Source organism: Aristolochia californica, unplaced genomic scaffold (assembly GCF_029961685.1).
Source record: "Aristolochia californica isolate CCGP_79_NKW_82.1479 unplaced genomic scaffold, dmAriCali1.0.hap1 SCAF_13, whole genome shotgun sequence".
Lineage (NCBI taxonomy): Eukaryota > Viridiplantae > Streptophyta > Magnoliopsida > Piperales > Aristolochiaceae > Aristolochia > Aristolochia californica.
Genome location: NW_027181804.1, coordinates 6,168,799 through 6,189,287, shown reverse-complemented (window position 1 = coordinate 6,189,287; position 20,489 = coordinate 6,168,799). Strand labels below are relative to the sequence as shown.

Genomic DNA, 20,489 nt, shown 5'->3' with positions numbered 1-20,489 from the left:
ACATAAACGCACTGAAATTGGGAGACATCCTTGCATGTATGAATCCAAGTGCAAGACATTTAATGTTGTCACTTGTCAACCACTAAATCAGCCTCCTTAGTTTTGCCATTAAACACTCCATTATTTCTTTCAGTCCATCACCAAGGGGTGATTGCAAGCACTGTTTTCAAAAGGATCTTGTTGAAATATGGAAGATCCCATAGACTACATTGTGTAATGAAATCTTCATGGAAAGCTCATATTCGATATAAAACAGTCTCAAAAAAGAAGAATGCAGTACCATAACTTCGCCATGTACAGGTAACTAAGAAGGAGATGATCCACAGTTTCATCTACATCTTCACAAAGAAGGCAGATAATATTTAGTGCTACAGTTCCCTCTTCTAGTGAGGTTATCATACATGATGATTTGGTTCCTAGCTGTATACCAACCAAAGAAAAGAGTTTGGAGGGTCCAAGTTGCTTGCAGACCATTTCCAAATATGTAATCATCACCATCCGAGAATCTATGGATTCCAACTGAAAGATTTGCGAGAACACTAGCATCATGGAAAGGAATGCCACTTTCACAAGCAGGGATAACCACAGAAATCAAATTAACATTAGCTGGTTTACAAATTATTTCTTCTCACTAATACAATGCCCAGCAAGTATCATTAAATAGTTGGAAGCGATGGCGAGATTCATATTGAGGAGAGTTATGGAAAACTTCAATACCCACTAGTTAAATGGGACACACTTTGTCAAAAGAGAAGGAAGAGGAACAAAGAATAGAGAGACTCAAACAAATGAATCGTGCCCTCTTAGCCAAATGGCCATGAAGATTTGCTGCTAAGAAGCATTTATTATGAAAAGATGTCATATACTCAAGTACAATTACATGTCCACCCTATGGCTCCACATACATTTGGAATATGCAAGCAGAAAGAAATACTTTCATTCAAACTTTTGACTCCACGTTCAAGATGAAAGCTCAGCGAAATTATGGGTTGACACAGGGCCCCCTCTCAATGCCCCAGATTATTCAGACTAGCATGGAACCAACCATAACAATGGGTGAATCACGAGTACTCTCCAGCACTTCAATTTCATGAAATCTAAATTTTAGTAATGATGAAGCAAAAGAAATCATTGGGCTGATACAACAGATCAAGAAGATTTACATAAAAGGACAAGGTGCAGAGCCATTTGGGGTGCCGAATAAATTGGGCATTACACCACAGCATCAAGCAATAGAAAAAAAGCATGTATGGCAGCAAATGCAGGGCAGTATATCTGTTCAGCAAAAGTCCAGCACTTCCACCGGACAGCAGCACAAGAAGAAATACTTACATACAATGAATTAAGCAAGAGGAGGCAGCCCATCATCAACTCACAATGGAAAACAAATGGCAGAATGAAGAGACAGTTAATAATCTCTTCCTGCATTGTGATTTGAGCTTCGAAACATGAGGTGCAACTCTCAAAAGGTTCAGAATCAGCACTTACTTTCCATGAAGCATCACAGATTTTCTTGACCAGAACCACTCGTGTCCATTCCATAAAGCAGGAAAAGCCCTATGAAAATCTTTAAGAACTGCTCCATTTTGGCACATCTGGAAAGAAAGTAATCCAAAGACCTTCACAGGCATGGCAAAAACTGTGGGAGGAATAATAGGTGTAATTAATTCTGTACTTTCCTGGGGATGCTCTTTTGGCATCCTCCCCATTCTGCCAGGTTCAGTTATAAGAAGGAATTGGATGGAAGTTAGAAACCACAGAGAATTTCTCCCCCATGATGAAACTTGATCTACTCCCCCAAATGAATGGCTGAAAATTAACTTCCAATGGAAGTTCTATAGAAAACCCCAATGCCAGCGGCAGTAGGAGGATTAGCTGAAACATTTCCAGCCAATTACTGCTGGTATACTCACTGCCAGTGCAAACGACAGACTCAGCTCACCGGATTAAAGCTCTTCTCCAAACCAGTGATAGTGGAAAGAGACTCAGCTCTTGTAGTCAATTTGCTCCCAAAGAAGTACCCTTCCCCCGGAAGGCTAAGACTAGCTGCCAATAGTGGCTGATAGACTTGCTAAAGAGAGGGTTTCTTGCCCGCCCTTATTTTTTGGGGAATCCCTTGCCCCCTTTGCTGAGGCCAGAGGCGCTGCCACCCCCTCCCTTTCTGTATTATTTCATTAGTTTTTAAAGAAACTTCATAAGTACCGAAAAAATAATAAAAAACATTAAGCAGAAGAATTAGTGTGCTTATCAGTCCAAATATGATATGACAGATAGATCATGCCAAATCAAAAGAAGGCCAACAATTTATCGGCAGTGTGATGGAAGTTATTGAAACTATGACAAGCATGGGGAGACCTCATTACCACAGACCCACTGGCTCATCAATAGAATCAAATTCTTATCACCAGAAAAGAATGAGAGCAACTTAAGCAGCCTGCTAAATGACAACAATTCTTTGAGAGAAGCAAAAAGTGCAAAGAATACTACATGACTAGAGGACATTCTGCCATGTTCCTTCAGTTCTAGTGCAGAAACAGATGCTCTTCGCCTAACAGTCACTTTTGAAGGTACAGGAAAATGTTCAACCTCATCTGTGGACCTGCCCTCTTTTGCCTTCTTTTTTTGTAAAACAAGCTTTGTAGGAAGAGGCTGCATTTTATGAGAATCACAAGTGTCAGGAATAAGAAAAAGTTGATTCGATATCAATCTATGCAATAATTTTTCCAATTATAATAATGGAAAATAACTAACCACATAGCGTGCAGCATCTTCATCAAAATCAACAAGGTAAGTTGTTGGATTATCTGGATCTTCATCACCCCTCACCTATTAACAAAAAGTCAGAAAATTTCAAAGTTCCATTTTCATTATAAGTTAAGCTTGACAATAAGAAATTGTAATGATTAAAAAAAAATAGAAAAAAAAAGCAGCATTGATGCATACATTCCAGTGATACTCTCTAAGCCAGTTATATGAGATATCTTTGCTTTCATCATATATATCTTTTGACAGCTGCAAAACCATAAGAAAAAGAAGTAAGCTACAATTTTTTTCTGGAGAAGTAATAAAAGATGGAAAAAATATATAAAATTGCTAACCAAGCTATACAAGCACACCGAAAAAAAAAAAAAACAAAAACAAAACAAAACAAAAAACATCACAAGGGATCTACTATAGGGAAATGATCTCCCACAACTAAATGTAATTGAGAAACACCCAGCCAGGCAGGCTGGTCTGCCATGGAATTTGAACTTCTAGATGAATGTTGTTATAAAATCTGAAACAAACGAGCAATTTAATGAATCTCATCAACATAATAAAATAAATGCCATGGAGGACGCCCATCTGAATGGAACCGATCACAGCTGAGTTGTGTAAAGGACAAGAGAAGGATTGTTACAAAATTCTCAATGCACAACGGAGAGCAAGGAGCCCAGTCTCAGAGTCACAATGCCCAAAAGAAGAAGAAAAACACGAACAGCATTACCCAAGTGATCTCTGTAAACCCCTCCCACTCCCATGGGGCATGGACTTCTCTTGAGCTACATTCATGCTATTTAAATTCCAAAACAATTAACAAAAACGACACAAAATCTATATTGGGAAAGAACAGCAAAGAGCCATCCTTAAGGTCCTTTCTACAGGAAATTGTCACATGACATTTGCTTGTCAATGAATCCAAAACCTAACATTAAGACACCTCATGGCCATTGAACAAAGGCTCAACCTCCCACATCTATCGTATTCTAGATACCTCAACTCCTATTTTTAAAGTACTCCTGTGCGAATGTAGAATGATCCACATAGATCTGAATGTAGTCCCATCCTAGCTACAACAAAATCTTTACAAGATCCACATAGATCAATGTCCACAAACCGTTATACCACCCATCGATGTCGACTACACATTATACCACCCATCTGTCAACGTCTAGATTTATAGACTTTGCTATTAAAGTAGGTAAAGGGCGGGATGCCTTCCCCAGCCAACATATGCAAAATATACATCATTCAGTGAGAATCTTACTGAAAAGGATAAAGGAGTGCAATAGCACAAGGTGAAAATAGATGACAATACTTTATAATTACATACCCACTTCAAAAAAAATGAGTTACAGAACTAGCAAGAAAATTAATCATAGATAATTTTGCTACCTCATCAGGGGCAGGGGCCATGTAAGCCAAAAATTTCTCTGGCTTGGAAGGATCAGGACCAGCTGCTACAAAACTCGTCATGATAGCCTGTTATAAACCATGCAGAATAAAAATGTAAATACATAGAGAAATGGTGTAGGGGAACCATATGAGCATAAAGATCATAAACATGGACAGCACTACCGGTCATATGATCAATTCCACAATGACAACACACAACGGTAAGTACATAAACAATTGAAGCAACCAAAAACTATATGATATCAGCACTATCAAAATTATCTGAGTAGGCTGAGAGCTTCAAAGAGACCAACCAACTGTGATGTAGAAGAAAGATACAATTCACCTGTGATTCGAGCTCATCACGAACAGATTGATCCAATTTATTGTATAGTTCGGAATCAGCAGTAGGATCACCATCAAATGCCGCCATGACAAATTGGTCATCATACCTTGTAAGAAAGACCAATTAGATTAAACAACTTAAAAAAAAAAAAAAAAAAAAAACAATCACAAGAAATGTACAAATCATGAGAATGAACACAATTCTTTTTTTTTTTTTTTTTGTAGCTTATGCAGTGATAAATGACTGTATTGATGGAATGAGATGAAAAAATACAGGCTCGGTGGCTTCCTGTGCTGCACTAGATCAAAGAGATACATACCGATCAAAATCTGGCAACAAAGGAAGAACCTCAACAGGTTCAAGGCTAGGATTAGTTTGATGGACAGGGTGCGATTTGGATGCCTTGAATGATTCTTCAATTGCTTGGATTTGTTTTTCCCTGAAAACCATTTAAGTACAAATAAAATAACAAATTTCTTAAGAGGCTTTTTACTGTCATAAGGAAATCACTAATCTGTACAATACACCAATTCCAAGAAACAAAGAAATCATCCTCAAATTTAAGGAAATACATAACAGAAAAACTAATACCTGTTATTAAGATTTTCCAAGAAGAGATTACGACCTTCCCTTGATTCTCGCAGCTCCTTTGCTTGTTTTTCAGTTATAGACTAACAAAATAATGGAAATACAAGTGGTCAGAACAGTTTTTGAGTCCCCAGAACATAATGATATGAAGTCGCAGAAACAATAATGTCAACAGACCACCCATCAAACAAGCGAGTTAGCCAGTCCCACACAACTGAGTTAAACTATAGCTCAAACCAGGATGATGTCATAAGCAAGATTTTGTTAAAAACTAGAAGATAGCATTAGGAGAGAAAGAATGTACAGAACTTGCAAGAAAGGACAGAAACCAAACAAGGCAAACTTAAAATTAAAAGGATATTATTAATTACTGTTACAAGATTGAAGAAGTTATTCACTCATTTTTTTTTGGAAAAGAACACAGTTCTATAAAGCCCAAAGGGGAGTCTCTCTTTTTTATTTTTTTTAATGCTTCTCTATTCAGAGCTATGTTTATTGGAGAACACAGTTTACACTAGATGCAGCAGAGCTGCAGAACCCTTTCAGTGAAGTAGGTAGACCTCTACTGAACTAAGACACACCAGAACTAATACAGAAACCTTTAGTTCTTCTTTTCCCCAACAACAGAGACTATCCGAGTGTAACATGGTAACTATTCACTATCTTTCCAAGAAATTTCCTGCTCAGAAAGAGAAATGTTGCAATTAGTCCTCTGGAGAAAGCAGTGAAAAAGAGAGGCAAATTCACTGGGAAGGCTTCCCAGTACTGTCCAAGTTTGTGTTGTTGAGCCGCTCCAGAGCAAGAATGAGAGCCTGGGTGCCCAAGTTTCCTTCACTGTGAGCCTTCAATGAAACATAGAGCTGGTGCGCCAATGCCAGCCCCGGCAGGGACACCCCCATGCTCTGGCACTCCATCAAGCAAATCCCCAAATCCTTCACGAAGTGATTCACATAGAACCCTGGCTCAAAATCCCTCTTCAGGATCCTCTCCCCATACAGGTCCAGCGACTTCGATCCGATCGCCCCCGTCAAGATCGCCTCCAGAGGGGAGTCTCTTACAAGGAAAGATTGATGTGAGACCCCCTCCTTAGCTAAAGAATCAGCTAAGCTATTAGCTGATCTAGGAATAGAATTCCATTTACAAACAAAAAGGCAAGCTCAGTCCTAGATTTCAAAGAAACAGCACCAATGCCGCTAAGGGTAAGTTTTCTTTCCTTCAGACCAACTGATCACACTCTTTGAATCACCTTCAGTGTGAAGTTGACCTTGAAACTTGTCATGAAAAATTTGAAGACTTGTCTAAGAGCAATTAGCTCGGCTGAGGAAGAATCAAAAATACCAATAGCACCTGAGAAAGAGGCCAAGATCCGGCTAGAAGATTCCACAAAAGTGCCACCAATGCCCCAAGGTCAAGGGTTCCATAATGAAGAACCATCAAAATTTAACTTTATAAATGTATGATCAGGTAGAGACCATTCCAAAATTTTGGAGAGAGAAACCGAATTAAGCAAAGCTACCTCAGCTCAGCTGCTCCTCAACATGTCACTAGAAATGACACTAAACAAATCCAGAGTCTTCAGCCAAAATGCAATATGAGAAAAAACCTTATTGGAAAGGAAGTCACATGAGAAGACACTTGTAGTACCTAAGGTACCTCTCATTCCGAATCAACCAAGGAATGAAGGCCAAACAACCTTGAAGCATCACTTTCCCCAACATAGGAAGGTGGATCCCAAAGCAAAAAGAAATTTTATTAAAAATAGATGCTAGGAGGCACAAACACATATCAAACATACTAAAAAATCTGTTCCAAATGCACCATGAGAATCTGCAGTGGAATAGTAAATGGTTAATGTTATCCTCAACTCCGCCAAGCAGACATAAGGGACTGGTAATAAAGGAGCTACGACGAATCAAATTATCTCGGGTGAGGATCTTCCATGCAAAGCACTCCACAAAAAAATTTGATTTTGGAGGCCCCGATAAAGACCATGCAGAAGCAGCTAAGCAATGAGAAGGGAAATCGGCGGCAAGTAAACAGTAGCAAGATGAAACTGAAAATACCCCATCTGCATCCAAGCACCAGATGATTTTATCCAACTGAGAGACTTTGAAATAAAATGTTTTCCAACTTACAAATAAGGTCGCTGATGTCCAAAACCTCAACATCATTTAAATCACGTCGGAAGTGACGCCTCCAATCAACTTCTTTGAAGCTTCCCCCTTCGAGAATTTCCTAGACTTTAGCCTTTTGACTTCGAGCAAGGCATAAGAGCCTATGATATTTGATGTTAAGAGGGGCATTGAGGAGCCAATGATCAGCCCAAAAATGAATAGAGGAGCCGGAACCAACATGAAACCGAACATTCGATGAGAGTAAGGAGAAATTTAGTGCATGCATCTCCACAGAGATGAGAGGCGACCAAGACCGTTTGGAGTGTTTCTTCCCAAGTACCATAAAGAAATGTCAATTAGTGTTTCTTCTTAACAAAAGGAATCCAGGGAAGGTCATTATAAACATTTAGCCGTCAACACCACTTTGTGAGTAAAGCCCTGTTCATATTCCCAATTTTGCGGATACCCAAGCATGCTAGCTTTTTTGGCTTATAGATTTCATCCTAGCTTACCAAGCGATGCTTGAATCTAGAATCGCCTTTCCAAAGTAAAGATCACATTTGTTCAATTTTATTAGCAACACTCATGTGACAATGTGGGAGCGAAAGAAAATAAGTGGGAATACCAGATAAACACAATTGAAACTAGACCAACCTGCCAGCATTCAAAATTAATCTTCCTTCCATGAAGAAAGATGGGATTGGAGTTTTTCAATGACTAGGATACATAGACTTTTATCAATTATGCCTGAGAATAGAGGCAATCCTAAGTACGAATTAGGCAAACATGCAATAGCACAACCTAGTCTAGTTGCCAACACATTTAGATCATTTCGCTCCATGTTGAACCCAAAAATAGTAGACTTCTGCCAATCTATCTTTTGGCCATGAGTTGAAAATGTTTAACGAGGCCTTAATATTCAATAGATGGTGCAGTGAGCCATCACCAAAAACCACCGTGTTGTCTACAAATTGAATAATGGGACTATGAAGCCATCCATCAACAAAGATAGGAGAAAGCCAATTTAGATCATGGGCCAGCTGAAACAAACATGTAAGATCTTCCACCACAATGTTGAAAAGGAATAGGGATATAGGGTCTCCCTGTCTGATACCTCTAGTGCTTTTAAAATACCCACAATTTGTACCATTAATGATAATTGAGAATACGGACGAAGAGATACAATTGTGGATCCATTTGTGCCATCTATCCCCAAATCCCATATGGTGTAGAAAAGAATCGAGATAACCCCAAAATACTCTATCAAAAGCCTGTTCAAAATCTATTTTTAACATAATCCAAGGTCTGGAATCTCTTTTAAATAATCAATAAGTTCATGGACTCCCATAGCCGCATCCAATATGACTCTCCCTTTCATAAACGAGCTTTGTTCTTTATGGATGATATGCTGCATAATAGGCTTTAGTCTATTTGCAAGGACAAAAGAGATGATCTTGTAAGCACCAGAAAACAAACTAATGGGCCTAAGATCAGTCACCTTCTCAATTGAGCCCTTTTTTTGGCAACAAAGCTATGAAGGATGCGCCCATATTTTTTTAAGTGATGTCATTTGAATGAAAGTCTCGGCATTATCTTATAGATGTCATCCGCCATAAAAACCCATGCCGCCCTAAAGAATTCACCATTGAAACAGTCCAACCTAGGAGCTTTATCAAGAGGCATCAAAGGTACAACTTCTTCAATCTCTTGCATCGAAAAAGGCCTCCCCTACCAAACTTTTGGAGCTTCAGAAAGTCTTTTTAATGGCAGAGAGTTGATTTTAGGCCAATTGAAGTAACCTTCTTTATACAAAGCTGAGAAGAAACTTAGAATTTCATTAGTAATAGACTACCTATCACAAGTTAACTCCCCAGTAATTTGAAGATAGTAAATTGGTTAGACCGCCTCCTAGTAGACGCAAATGATTGAAATAAATGTGTGTTAGCATCTACCTCTTTCAATCAGCGATATCGAGTTCATTCCTTCCACTTAATCCTTTCATGATTAATGAGATTTTGAAGAGAACTAAGAAGCAGAAATACGCTCACAAATTTCAGACGACAAGAGAGCTCCACCTTCCTCTAAGAGATCGAGGGTATCAATTTGCGACCGCAAGGCTTCCCCTTGGGAGGAAAGAGAGCCATAATTTAGTTTGGCCCATTATTTCAACTTCAGCTTCAGATTTTAAAGTTACATGACGACCACTCCACCAATCAGACCCTAGATCCTCATTTCCTTCCACCAAGACTCAATGAGCTAGATGCAAGTTTTATCCTCTAGTCAGTAATTCTCAAATCTGAATGGTTTGCGACCCTAGTAGCTCGACTTAGTGTCAAAAAGAATAGGCCAATGATCAGAGGTGGCTTTTCGCAAAACTTGAGCTGCAGAATCTGGATAAATTTGACTACAAGTAATCGAGTAGAGAAAACAATCCAACTTGGAGAGTATTGGTCGTTGCTGCCAATTTCTCCAAATGAAATATTTACCTAAGCAGGTATCTCACCAAGACCATTATCACCGATAAAGTCACAAAAGGTTCTCATAGAAGCAATGAGACAGGATGTTGGGGAGAACTTCTCATTATACAACCTGATGACATTGAAATCGCTAGCAAGAAGCCAAGGGCGATGCTAATCCTCCATCGCCAAGGTTAACTCATCCCAAAAATTGGCACGTAGCCTTTGTAATTGCAAGGGTCATAACACCTGCAGCACACTAGATAGTGCAAGCTTCCTTGTCTTTAAGCTTACGTCCAACAGAGAATTCCCCAATCTTACTATCTTCTAACTCTATATTGACACGACCCCAAGCGAACAAAACGCCACTCGCAGAACCAATTGCGTCAAAAGCAAGCCAACCAGGTTGCACGATGGGAATGAGGTCCTTGACTAGAGAATCACTCATGGATTTAATTTTGAGTCTCCGCTAGAATACAACATTAGCCTTTCTTAATTTCAGAGTATCACAAATTGAAGCTCTTTTTTTGTGATTACCCACTCCTCTAATATTCCAAGACACAATAATCATGTTTTCCCCTTTGTTTTCACTCCTGAATTCTTCTCTTGATTGCTCAACGGAATGGAATTTCTCAGCAAATTCAAGCATTTTTCCCTAGGTTTCTCCATCAAAATGATACTTTTGACTCTGATGGCCTCTGGAAAGGAACAAGACTTCTTTTTTTAGGCCTTCCTTTCCAGAGGCCTTCTTAATCCCTTTGCGAGTTGGATTTCTAGTAATATCTTTCCCTCTTGGTCCTACTAAGGCTACCTTCTTGTTGATTACCAAAATTGTCGGCTTTTGTCTCCCCTAGAGCATGATTATAAAAGCTCGCAGTAGACAATTGCAAGAACTATAGCTGCTTCCAAAAAGACAGAGATTGTTCAAAGAGGATGGGTTGCTTGAAGATGATTCATCACTTTTGGATGGAGATTGATCCATTATTTGACCAAGAATGGTGATAGGGGAACTTGAGACAATGGCAACAAGGGTGTCATTTTTGGGACTGAGGGCTATTGACAGAGTTTTTTTTCAAATACAAGTTTTAGGAGCAATAGAAGAGGCAGATGGAGGGGTTATGGGAGGACGGTTGTTCTGTTTTTGAGAACTACATTGAGGTGTTTGGTTTTCACCAATATCTATGGTTAGGTTGAAAGGTTGATTGGGTTGGTTTGGTTCAGGGTTCAGATCGTGATTGTGGTTAAGAGATGAATGGCTAAGAGGGATTTTTGAGAAGTGGAAAGGGTTGGTAGGATAGTGACTGAGTCATTGATTGGGTCATTTAAGTTTGAGTGAAGTTGGTGGTTAGATGGGATATGGTTAATGATGACAAGCTATATAAGTGATGTGCTTCTCAATAAGATCCATACACATTCATTCAAAAGCATATTTGTGGCTGATTGTGGAGAATCGGAATTCAAAATTTGAAATGGCACCCTATTGCCTTTCGTTACATGGTAAGCCAATGAGGGAAGGTTGTGTCTCATCAAGGTGAACGAGTTGTTGTTGTTTCTCTTGATCAAACTGCTCATGTCTGCTTTGCCTAGATTTCAAAGAGTATTTTTTATCATCATCCTCAGGTTGGATTCAGATGACAAACTATTCCACTCCCAACGAAAGATTAATTTTCAGAGTCAATAAAGATTACCTTGTCGGGAAATTTTGAATTCAGGTATAGTCCATCCGCCTTCGCTGTTGGGTATTTTCATCAACCTGATGAAAGACTTTCATTGCAGTTCATTGGAATACCTCCTTTGACCATAGTTCAATAGGTAAACAATTGATTTAAAGCCACAAGCTAAGTGTACCAGTTTGGGGGGAATCACGCCGTTCAAATATCGAGTCACAAGGGATTGTGGAATCAATATTCCATGAAGATAGAATTTCACCGCAATCCTCTGCACAAGACAAGTTGATGAGCCATTTATTTCCCCCAGAAAAGATACTTGGGGTGAATAAGTTAAACCTCACATCGGGAAATCCAATTATTGAGCATGTGGCCTTTCTTCAACTTCAAACTCATTGTCACCAGAACAGAGTTACACGAGCTTTTACTCCTATCCAATAGCAATTAAGTTGGGAGGAGATGGTGACGTCTTTCAAATGATTTTCTAGTGGAACCGACCAATATTTCAAGGCATTATGAAGGTGTATCCTCTGTAGAATGATTCGCTATTGATAATCAACTGGAAAAAAGGATCACAAAGCCTCATGAAAGCCAGATCAATCGAATCTATCAACAATAATCTTGGGGATATAGATCCTTGCCAACACCAGTGAATCCATAATATGGGTGATTTTACATTCTGATCGATCTCTACAAACAAACAAATTGAGAGTTGTCCACCCAAACCTCTTTGCCCCGAACAAGATTAGTATCATTTGATGTAATAGCCTTGAATTGTATAGTGAAGGAATGAACCACCCTAAACAGACCCCATACGAAAGATTGTTTCTCACCATTTGTGACAAAGATCTTTAGGTGTTGTCGTTCTCCCATACGAAGTTCTTCCATCTTCAACAGTGCTAGCTCATAACAAAACTTTTTCTCATTTTTCCTCAACGTTTTTTTCCGGTATTCTTTCGCTTTCTTTTGCCACCACCTACCAGCCATTTTCTTCATCTCTTTCGGCCACTAAATCAAAACCAGCACCTCTTCCACCCATCAATCACCGCAGTAGAGCAGCATTTCCTGTTTTCTCATCATCTCTCAGCCTCCAAGAAGTTATTCATTCAAGCATTGGTAAGCCTAATCCACAAACCACCAAGCTCTTTAGCTTGCAGATATCTTTCCAGTTGACCAAGTGATACTTAAAACCACCATCAGACACTCGCCAAAGAAATGTTTTTTTATGCACTCGATGTGGGGACATACAGAGCTAAGGCAAGGGAGGAAATAGAAGTAGTGGTTCGGGAGGCCAGGGATGCAAGAATTCAAAAGGATAAGGCGGCCAGCCTTGACTCGCCAAGTAGCTAATTGTTTGTCAATCCTCTTGATCATGGGAGTCCAAAGCCCTTTGTTAGGTCGGCAGTCAAAGAGGCGGAGTCCCAAGTAGTGGGAATAGAGCACCCACCCAAGGTAGCTTGCTAGAGATTGAAGTCTGCTCGGATCAATGTGGAAGCCTACTTAGAGATCAACTCTTCTCCGTTGTCCATTTGGAGAATGGTCGCTGCCAAGTTAAGGAGTAATTTTGTTTGGTAGACATCTGAGGGAACACACCACAAACTTTCACCTCTCTTGCAAAGCTTGCACACCCTCCTCCCCATCTTCAAGGTTGTTGTCAACCTTGCTGTTGGAAATGGTTGACGCATTGATTTTTAGAACGATTGGTAGATTGGCTTCATGCCACTCAGTGACTCCTATCCAACACTATTTGGCTTCAGCCGCCACCCCTCTTATCTCGATGGCCGACTCCTTGGACTAGAATCGCTACTGGAATCTCCACCAACGTCGTGGCCTGACCGATTCAGAAGCCCATGATATTTATGCCCACCTCGCCGATCTTAGCAACAACAAAATCAGAAATGAAGATACGCTGATTTAGAGACCTGCTGACAGTGGCACCTTTTCGGTTGCATCTTCGTACCTTCATATTTTTGGTACATCAGGCCCTCATAAGCCGCAACCCACAGCTATTGCTTGGCGCTTGTCTACCCCTCCAAAGGTGAGTGCACTTCATTATAAAATCTTGATTCTTGACAATCTTCAGAAAAGAGGCAATTTTGGCCCCTCCATCACCTGCTCCTTCTGCAGCACCGCTGATGAGAGTCTCTCATGTCCTACACTGCCCTTTAGCTTTGAGAGTGTAGACCCGACTCCTCAATTTGATTGGTCTCCATGTGTGCTTTCTGCATGACCTCCATAGTACTTGCTGCTTACTCCTAGGTTCCTCCATCCCGAGGATGGGCAAGGTTCTTCTCTTGGCATGTCTTGCCTACATCCCATGGGGCCTCTGGAATGGATGTAACAACTGACGATTCTCCCTCAAAATTTCCACTGCTGATGATGTCTCCAACCACATCACTAGTCAGACCTCCATTTGGATGCACTTGTGAAAGGATTACATTAACCTTGCTGGCTCTCCCCTTCACAGTTGTTGTCAGGCTCTTGCGCAAATGTCTAGCCCTTCCCACAGCCATACAATGCAGGAATGGAATCCCCCACCTCCCGGTACGCTGAAACTCAATTTTGATGGCAGTGCTTTCGATAGGCCAGGATTTACTGATTTTAGTAGTGACATCTGGATGCCCGATGGTGCCACCTTGATCTCCTACTTTGGGCCTATGACTATCTTAGACTCCACCCCCCCGCCAAACTTATGACACTCCTCCAAGGCCTTATCGTCTTCCCCAATCACTTATCTGGCCCCTTATCATTGAAGCAACTCTGATGTGGGGATTAGTTGGTGGTATTCCCCCTTCTCTAAGCCCGTTGGCGTCATTGGTCTACTTACGTGACATTATGGATATTTTACCCCTTTTCTTTTGTATTTGGACTCATGTTTGAGATCAGCCAACTCTGTGGCTGATTCTCTTGCCAAAAATGGAGCTTCCCTGCAATCTCTTACTATAACCAGAATGCCGTTTAATTGTCTGTCCTTTTGATTAATAAAACTCACCAATTTCAAAAAAAAAATCATGTATTGGTAGAAAATAAAGATTTACAAAATCAATAACTTAATAAGATGTTTGGATAACGGATGGCAAGAAACAAGATAAAAAAATTGAAATAAATGAAATTTTAAAAATTAAAAATTAAACAAAATTATCATTAAAAACGGTTTCCATTCGGTTCCTATATATGAATGCCACCCAAATAGTTATATAGAGGACTTCAGGTTCATCACAGCTAACAAATAAGTCTCCAGAATCTTCCCATACCAACTATTTTTGTCTCGTATGAATAATGACTTTCAAGGATCTCTAAAAAGGCTGGAACATTCCAAAAGAACTAACCAAAGAGAAGGATTTTGCAAGAAAAAAAAAGGCCCTATGGGCATCAAACATGAGAGGCAGAACACAGAATCCTCGGTGAGCTTCAACCATAGAAGCAGAATACATAATCCCTCATGAAGAAGGTAAATAGGGACAATTGCAAGGGGAAGCTCCAGAAACGTTTTTTTCTCTGTTGGTACACAATAAAGAAATATAAAGATGGATGAATAGATGACTCAAGGAAGAGTTGTAAGGAAAAAAAGTAAAATAAGGGATTGAAAAAGAGAGAAAAAGCAGAAATGATTTCTAGCATAGGGAGACAAAAAATTATATGAGGGAGTTGGAAGCAGAAAGATTGAGAACAGGTGAAGATGCTCTATTTTGCTTCGCTAAGTTGTCTTGTTAAGAGCTCAACAAACAAAAACCTGCCTGGATCATATATTTTTATGAAAAAAAGAGCAAGACCTCCAGTTTCGATTTAACCCAGTCCCACTGGTTCTAACCAAAATGCACAGAGGTGTATCATATGGAAGCACAGGTGGTATATCACGTTTTGTGCATGTTATTCCCTATAATTTGCAATAATTGGATAGTTCACACTGAAAAATAAATATTTTTCTTTTAACCTGAATAGGACAGTCATTATCCAATCAGCAACTGTGTTTTGCAAGACATCTTAATCCTGACAGTAGATTACTCTCAAATGCAAAATTTTCTTTTTATCTTTCACGCGCTTTGTTTTCTATTTTACATTAAAACTCAAAGAGGACTGTTTTCTTAAAAGTGACTTTCTTGCACAGCAAACTTAGATGGAAACATTGTAATATTTTGAAGAAAAAAAAAAAACTTCTAAACTTTTCTTAGTTGCAAACTTAGATCCAGCAAGCCGCACACTAAAGGTGGATGAGTATTACATTAGATATCAAAGTTCCATGATGTGATCAGGAGAAAATCAAATGATTTCAGGAAACACAATCGACCAATAAACTTCAATGTCTTGTTGAATTTAAGTTTCAATAAGGAAATACGATTTTGGATTCATATTTCAACATGAAAACCCCTGCAATATTATACGTGCACACAATGTCCCCCAAACGAAGAAGTCCTTTTTTCAGAAATTCTAAAACCTAAATACTGATTTTGGAACAAAGAAGATGAAATTATACTCACTGTATTGGCTTCTATAAGTAAACCCCTGCAGTTGTTGAAGAAAAGAGGACAAAGTAGAGAAAGAAGTATTTGCAACATCCAAGGGTTCCAGAGTTCTTATAAGAATCTGATATGGAAATTTTGCAATTACTAAAAAAAGAGCAAAAAAAAACTTAGCAAATAGACTTTTTTGACAAAAACTGGCTAAAATAACAGAACAAGTTACAAATAGGGAGTTAAAACAGTGAGACAAGACATCCCAAAGAAAACCTAGGAAAGGACTTTTTTGTCAAAACAGGGCTAAAATAACAGCACAAGTTACAAAATAGGCAGTTAAAACAGTGACAGGATACATCCCAAAGAAAATTAAGCCAATCACCAGGTTCTGCTTGCCTATTTGAGCACCCAGAGCAACTATGGTCTAGGTGATACTCCATCACAAAAACTTCCAATAAAGGATCAGGACATTACATTCTATTTATCATAATCAAAACTTCCCATTTAAGAGAGATTTCTGTAGCTTTCAAACAGAGAAAGGTTTCTTACCAGTTTGGCTGCATCCATGCTAAGAGGAGAAATATACTGAGTCTTAACCAGCCATGAAACACCTTTATCAGTGGGTCGGTCTTTTCTTCTGATGCCGTCTTGCTTGATAGGGATTACTGGCTCGTCATCACGTAACAGCTCTTCATCTTCTGGAGCAAGGGGAGGCCTTTCTTTTGGAGGACTATGAAATTCCATTCATTAAAATTTTGAGCAGTCAAATAATAAGCAGCAACAAAGATTCCATAAAGTGAAGGATGGTGATCAACTTACTTATACACACTTAAGTCAAGAAGATCCAGAGGTATCCCAAGATCTGGCTCGACAAAAAGTTTTGGCTTATGCATTTTTTCTAATGATGTAATTGCATATTTTGTGTATCTGCAAGATGGAACCAAATAGATGAAATGTCAGCATGCAATACAACACCCTCTTCAGTTAAATTTTCTTTCTAATAACAAAAACAAACTTCGTATAACATAAGATAGTAGAAGAAAATTTTCATTTAATTGCATGCATTGAATGAAAAGGCAGACTATCCTAGCAGTGTAGCAGTGAACAACATATGTAAATGAACCAAGGTGTCAAAGCTCCATAATCAAAGCTCTTTTCTTCTTTTCATGCAGGACATTCAAACAAAAATGTAAAGCAGAAAAAGAAAAAAGATCTTAAAGAAGGAACATAAACATAAAGACACAAAAGCAAAAGAACTTAAAATAAAGTAATGACGATTCTCTGAATAGCTCAACATACCTGTCTTTGTTAGTGTTCATAGGTAACAACTTCGGTTGCGCAGTGGGATCAGGCAGCTCATTCCTAAACCTGCATAGAGTACAAAAGGAAATTAAATGAGGACATCTTTTTCAATACTGAGAATTTGGTCACATTGACAGTGTCTGGAAATAAACTGGAGATAACAATCACAATACCCAGGATACAAAGTTTCACAAACTAAAAGATGCTAAACAAAAACAAATTTTTTTTATAAAGCTAAACATCAAGAAAATTATCATTCCTCAAACAGCATCATACTGAGAAATCTTTTGAACAACATTTTTTCAAAAAGAATTAGCTGATGAATAGGAGAACTTTCTCTGTAGATCAGACCCAACAAAGGAAGGTCATAGTAAATATCATCTCGATCAAAGAAGAAAGGACCGTATGATGCAAATACTGTTTAAAAATTACAACTTAAGGTATAACAACATTGTTAGGTCATAAAGTTGCATGTCAATCGCTCACAGAACTTCAATATGGCAAGAAAAAGAGTGCATGTCAAATTTTTTAAATAGGCAAACAAGAGGCGATCTCTCGTATGGTCTTCAAAGAAGCACAATAAGTGCGAGGACACAGATTTACATGAAGTCACATCAATCCTTTCACCTGGGAGACGGTTTGCTCGTAGTTGAAACCCGATCTACAGGATCAGATAGTCTATGCCCTTTCTCTTTCTTCTCCATCTTGCAGTCCCAAGAACCCTAGAAAGAAAATAAAAACCGTACAAGACCCACAACAGTATGTAAACCTGCCGGAGCTATAAACGATGCACACACCAGACAACCTGCAATTACGCCTCTTTGATATGCTACCTTGCGGCCATTAAATAAATCTGATAGAGTGATATCATGCAAAAAGTGAAATAATTACTTTCCTAGTAAAGCTTCATATTTTTAAATCAAAAGTGCAAGTTTGAATATCTCCAATAAAGAGAGTTTTGAAACGTTGTAGCCGAATTTGACACGTGTTGAAGGAGTTGTATATGCTTACAAGAATCAGGATAACATACAGGCAAACAAGGATTCATAGAGACTTCTCTCACAATTATCTGTAAAGAGTGGAAAATAACATAGCTTGCAACTTTCAACAACAGACTTACTTCAACTTGCACAAAAAGGTCGTCGGCTTCTTCAATCTGCTCTCAATCCTTTCACCACTCAATAAAGGAGCAGCCCTCCTCTCCCCCATGCGGGATCCAGCAATCGAACCATGCGGCATGGGAACTGAAGAAGTTGCATGTGATTTATGCAAGGCATGAGGATGTGACTCTTTTGACTGCAAGAGCAGTTTCTCATCCTGCCTCTGCTTTTCAAATTCCCTTTTTTTCCGTAACCTTCTCTCTTCTTCGGTTTCCACTCTTCCTGACGGACCATGAGGTGGCAATCGGGAACCCCTTGCCATCGGCAATGGGCCAACAGAAGGCTTCTGCTGTTTAGGAGCAAAAGAGTGCTTCAAATCTTTGGACACGGATTTATCATGGCGAGCGCCGCCGCCAGGGGATTCGGCAGGCACTGATGGAGGGGGTGGTGGGGTTGGGGGAGGCAGGGAAGATGGTGGAGGGGGCGGAATGGAAGAATTTGGAGGAGGAGATGAAGGAGGTGGTGGAGGGGGAGGTGGGGCAGGTTGTGCAGGTGGGACAGGTGGTGGGGGATACTGGGAAGAAGATTGGTAGTATAAAGGAGGCGGCGGGCCGGAGGGTTGTGACTGCGGATTTATAGACGACGGCAGCGGCAGGCGGGGGTGAGGGGGTAGAGGATATGACGGAGGAGGGCCAGCTGGCGGCTGAAACGAGTACTGAGGTTGTTGGGTTCTTTGAGGAGGGTATCCATATCCAAATTTGGACGGAGGAAGTTGGTAGGAGGATGAAGAACCGCCCGTTTGAGATCCTCTATGAATTGGGGGATAATGATTCTGCTGGAGTGGGGGTGGAGGAGGCGGAGGAAGAGGGTTCTGACTCGGCGGACCAAAAGAAGATTGGGGAGGGAAGGGCCTGTACGATGCCATGATCGTTTAATTGGCTATGGTACAACCCAGCAAGACCTCAAACCATAATTCTCCCACTCTTTCCTTCCCTACCTTCTCTTCCCAAACCTAGCCAGGAATGATTAGTTCTTTACAGTATTTTGCCTTCGTTCACGAAAAATTAGCAGCTCGCAGGACGGCGTGTTGCCTAGCCTGAGAGCTGTTGGCAATGCAAAAGAGGGACCTTACCAAGAGAGAGGGATGAGCACTAAGCACGACCCAAATTTCAGGTCCTGAAGATCAACCAAGAGTGTTGCTTCCGCTGGCCACTGTGGAGCAAAGAGTAGCAGAGAAGCAGTTACTCAAAACCTCGTATTCTCGGCAGCAATGCCAAGTGTCTCCAACAAAGGCATGCTCCGCTACTGAGAGCTTCTCGACAATTTGATAACACCGAGTAAGTCCCAACAGATACTCTTTAAAAGCTAGCTTTTAAGTTTTACCCGATATTGATCTCTCACTCTCGAGCATGAGCATCAAGCATTCACTGCAGCCATTTTTTTTTGCTAATCAGACTATTACCTGTCATTATGTTAAAACATTTTTAACATACAAGTGAATGCTATCCTAAGATGAAATTGTTTACAAGTTTTGTTGAAATGATGATGTTTCTTCTTCTTAATTTGTTGGATATATTCTACTAATAATCTGGTTTTAGTTGATATTTTACCTTTTTTATGGATTGAAAAACATTATTATTCTTGCTATCCTTTTTTTATCTTTCTCTCTCTCCCCTTTGATCCAGGGTTTAGAAAATAGTGGAGAACTGATTTGTTTTTTTGGTGATAGAAGATAAGTAAAGGAACATGTGTGATTGCTCCAAATAGGTAACCCATATTGGGTTTGAAACCTCTATTTGATTAGTCAAATAACATTACTATGTACTTACTTGCAATGGTTAATGTTTAAATCATCCTAGCAATTTTAGTGTAATATTTCCTTACAAGTTTGATATTAGTTTTGCTTGCTCCAGTGAACTTTAGAATTGAATACAGAAATTAAATTATAAGAATGTTGATTTAAATATACTAACCTCGTTTCCTTGTTTTGTTCTTACAATTTTATTTTTTAAAATTATACCAATAGCTGCTAAAAATTCTTATTAAATTTCTAGACCATTCATGATTTTAAAGTAAAATATCATTTCCAGCGGGCACTAACAGGGCTTCTGGCTTCCTGATTTCCGAGAAACGGCTCAAAAGATCTTTAGATGGTAAGGCGCAGACATCAAAGATTGGCGGACTCCCGGTGGCATGCTCGCAGCTCCAGCTCGTTTGTTGCTGTTATGGCGTCTACAGAGCAGCCACTGAAGAAGCGGAGGCTCAGTGACTCTCTCGCTAATCCTAATATCAACCAAAAATTTCCAA

General features: G+C 39.6%; 1 protein-coding gene across 8 annotated transcripts in view; it reads right to left on the bottom strand.

Annotated features, from left to right (window-relative positions):
* LOC137947965 (protein PAF1 homolog) overlaps nt 1-19,456 on the bottom strand; it is a 43,952-nt gene extending 24,496 nt beyond the window's left edge. For 7 of the 8 annotated variants that reach the window (XR_011111572.1, XR_011111571.1, XR_011111573.1 and 4 more), the window contains exons 1-11: nt 18,203-19,456; nt 17,080-17,148; nt 16,600-16,707; nt 16,330-16,510; nt 5,093-5,172; nt 4,821-4,940; nt 4,502-4,607; nt 4,156-4,242; nt 2,944-3,012; nt 2,752-2,826; nt 2,488-2,649 (exon numbers count right to left, since the gene is read on the bottom strand). Coding sequence is in view for 1 of the 8 variants with exons in the window: in XM_068793841.1 (XP_068649942.1) it covers nt 2,488-2,649; nt 2,752-2,826; nt 2,944-3,012; nt 4,156-4,242; nt 4,502-4,607; nt 4,821-4,940; nt 5,093-5,172; nt 16,330-16,510; nt 16,600-16,707; nt 17,080-17,148; nt 18,203-19,107 (1,962 nt within the window). In the remaining 7 variants the exon portion in view is untranslated. The remainder of the gene's footprint in view (nt 1-2,487; nt 2,650-2,751; nt 2,827-2,943; nt 3,013-4,155; nt 4,243-4,501; nt 4,608-4,820; nt 4,941-5,092; nt 5,173-16,329; nt 16,511-16,599; nt 16,708-17,079; nt 17,149-18,202) is intronic. The other variant, XR_011111577.1, reaches the window with a different exon arrangement.
* Nucleotides 19,457-20,489: the final 1,033 nt, after the last annotated feature.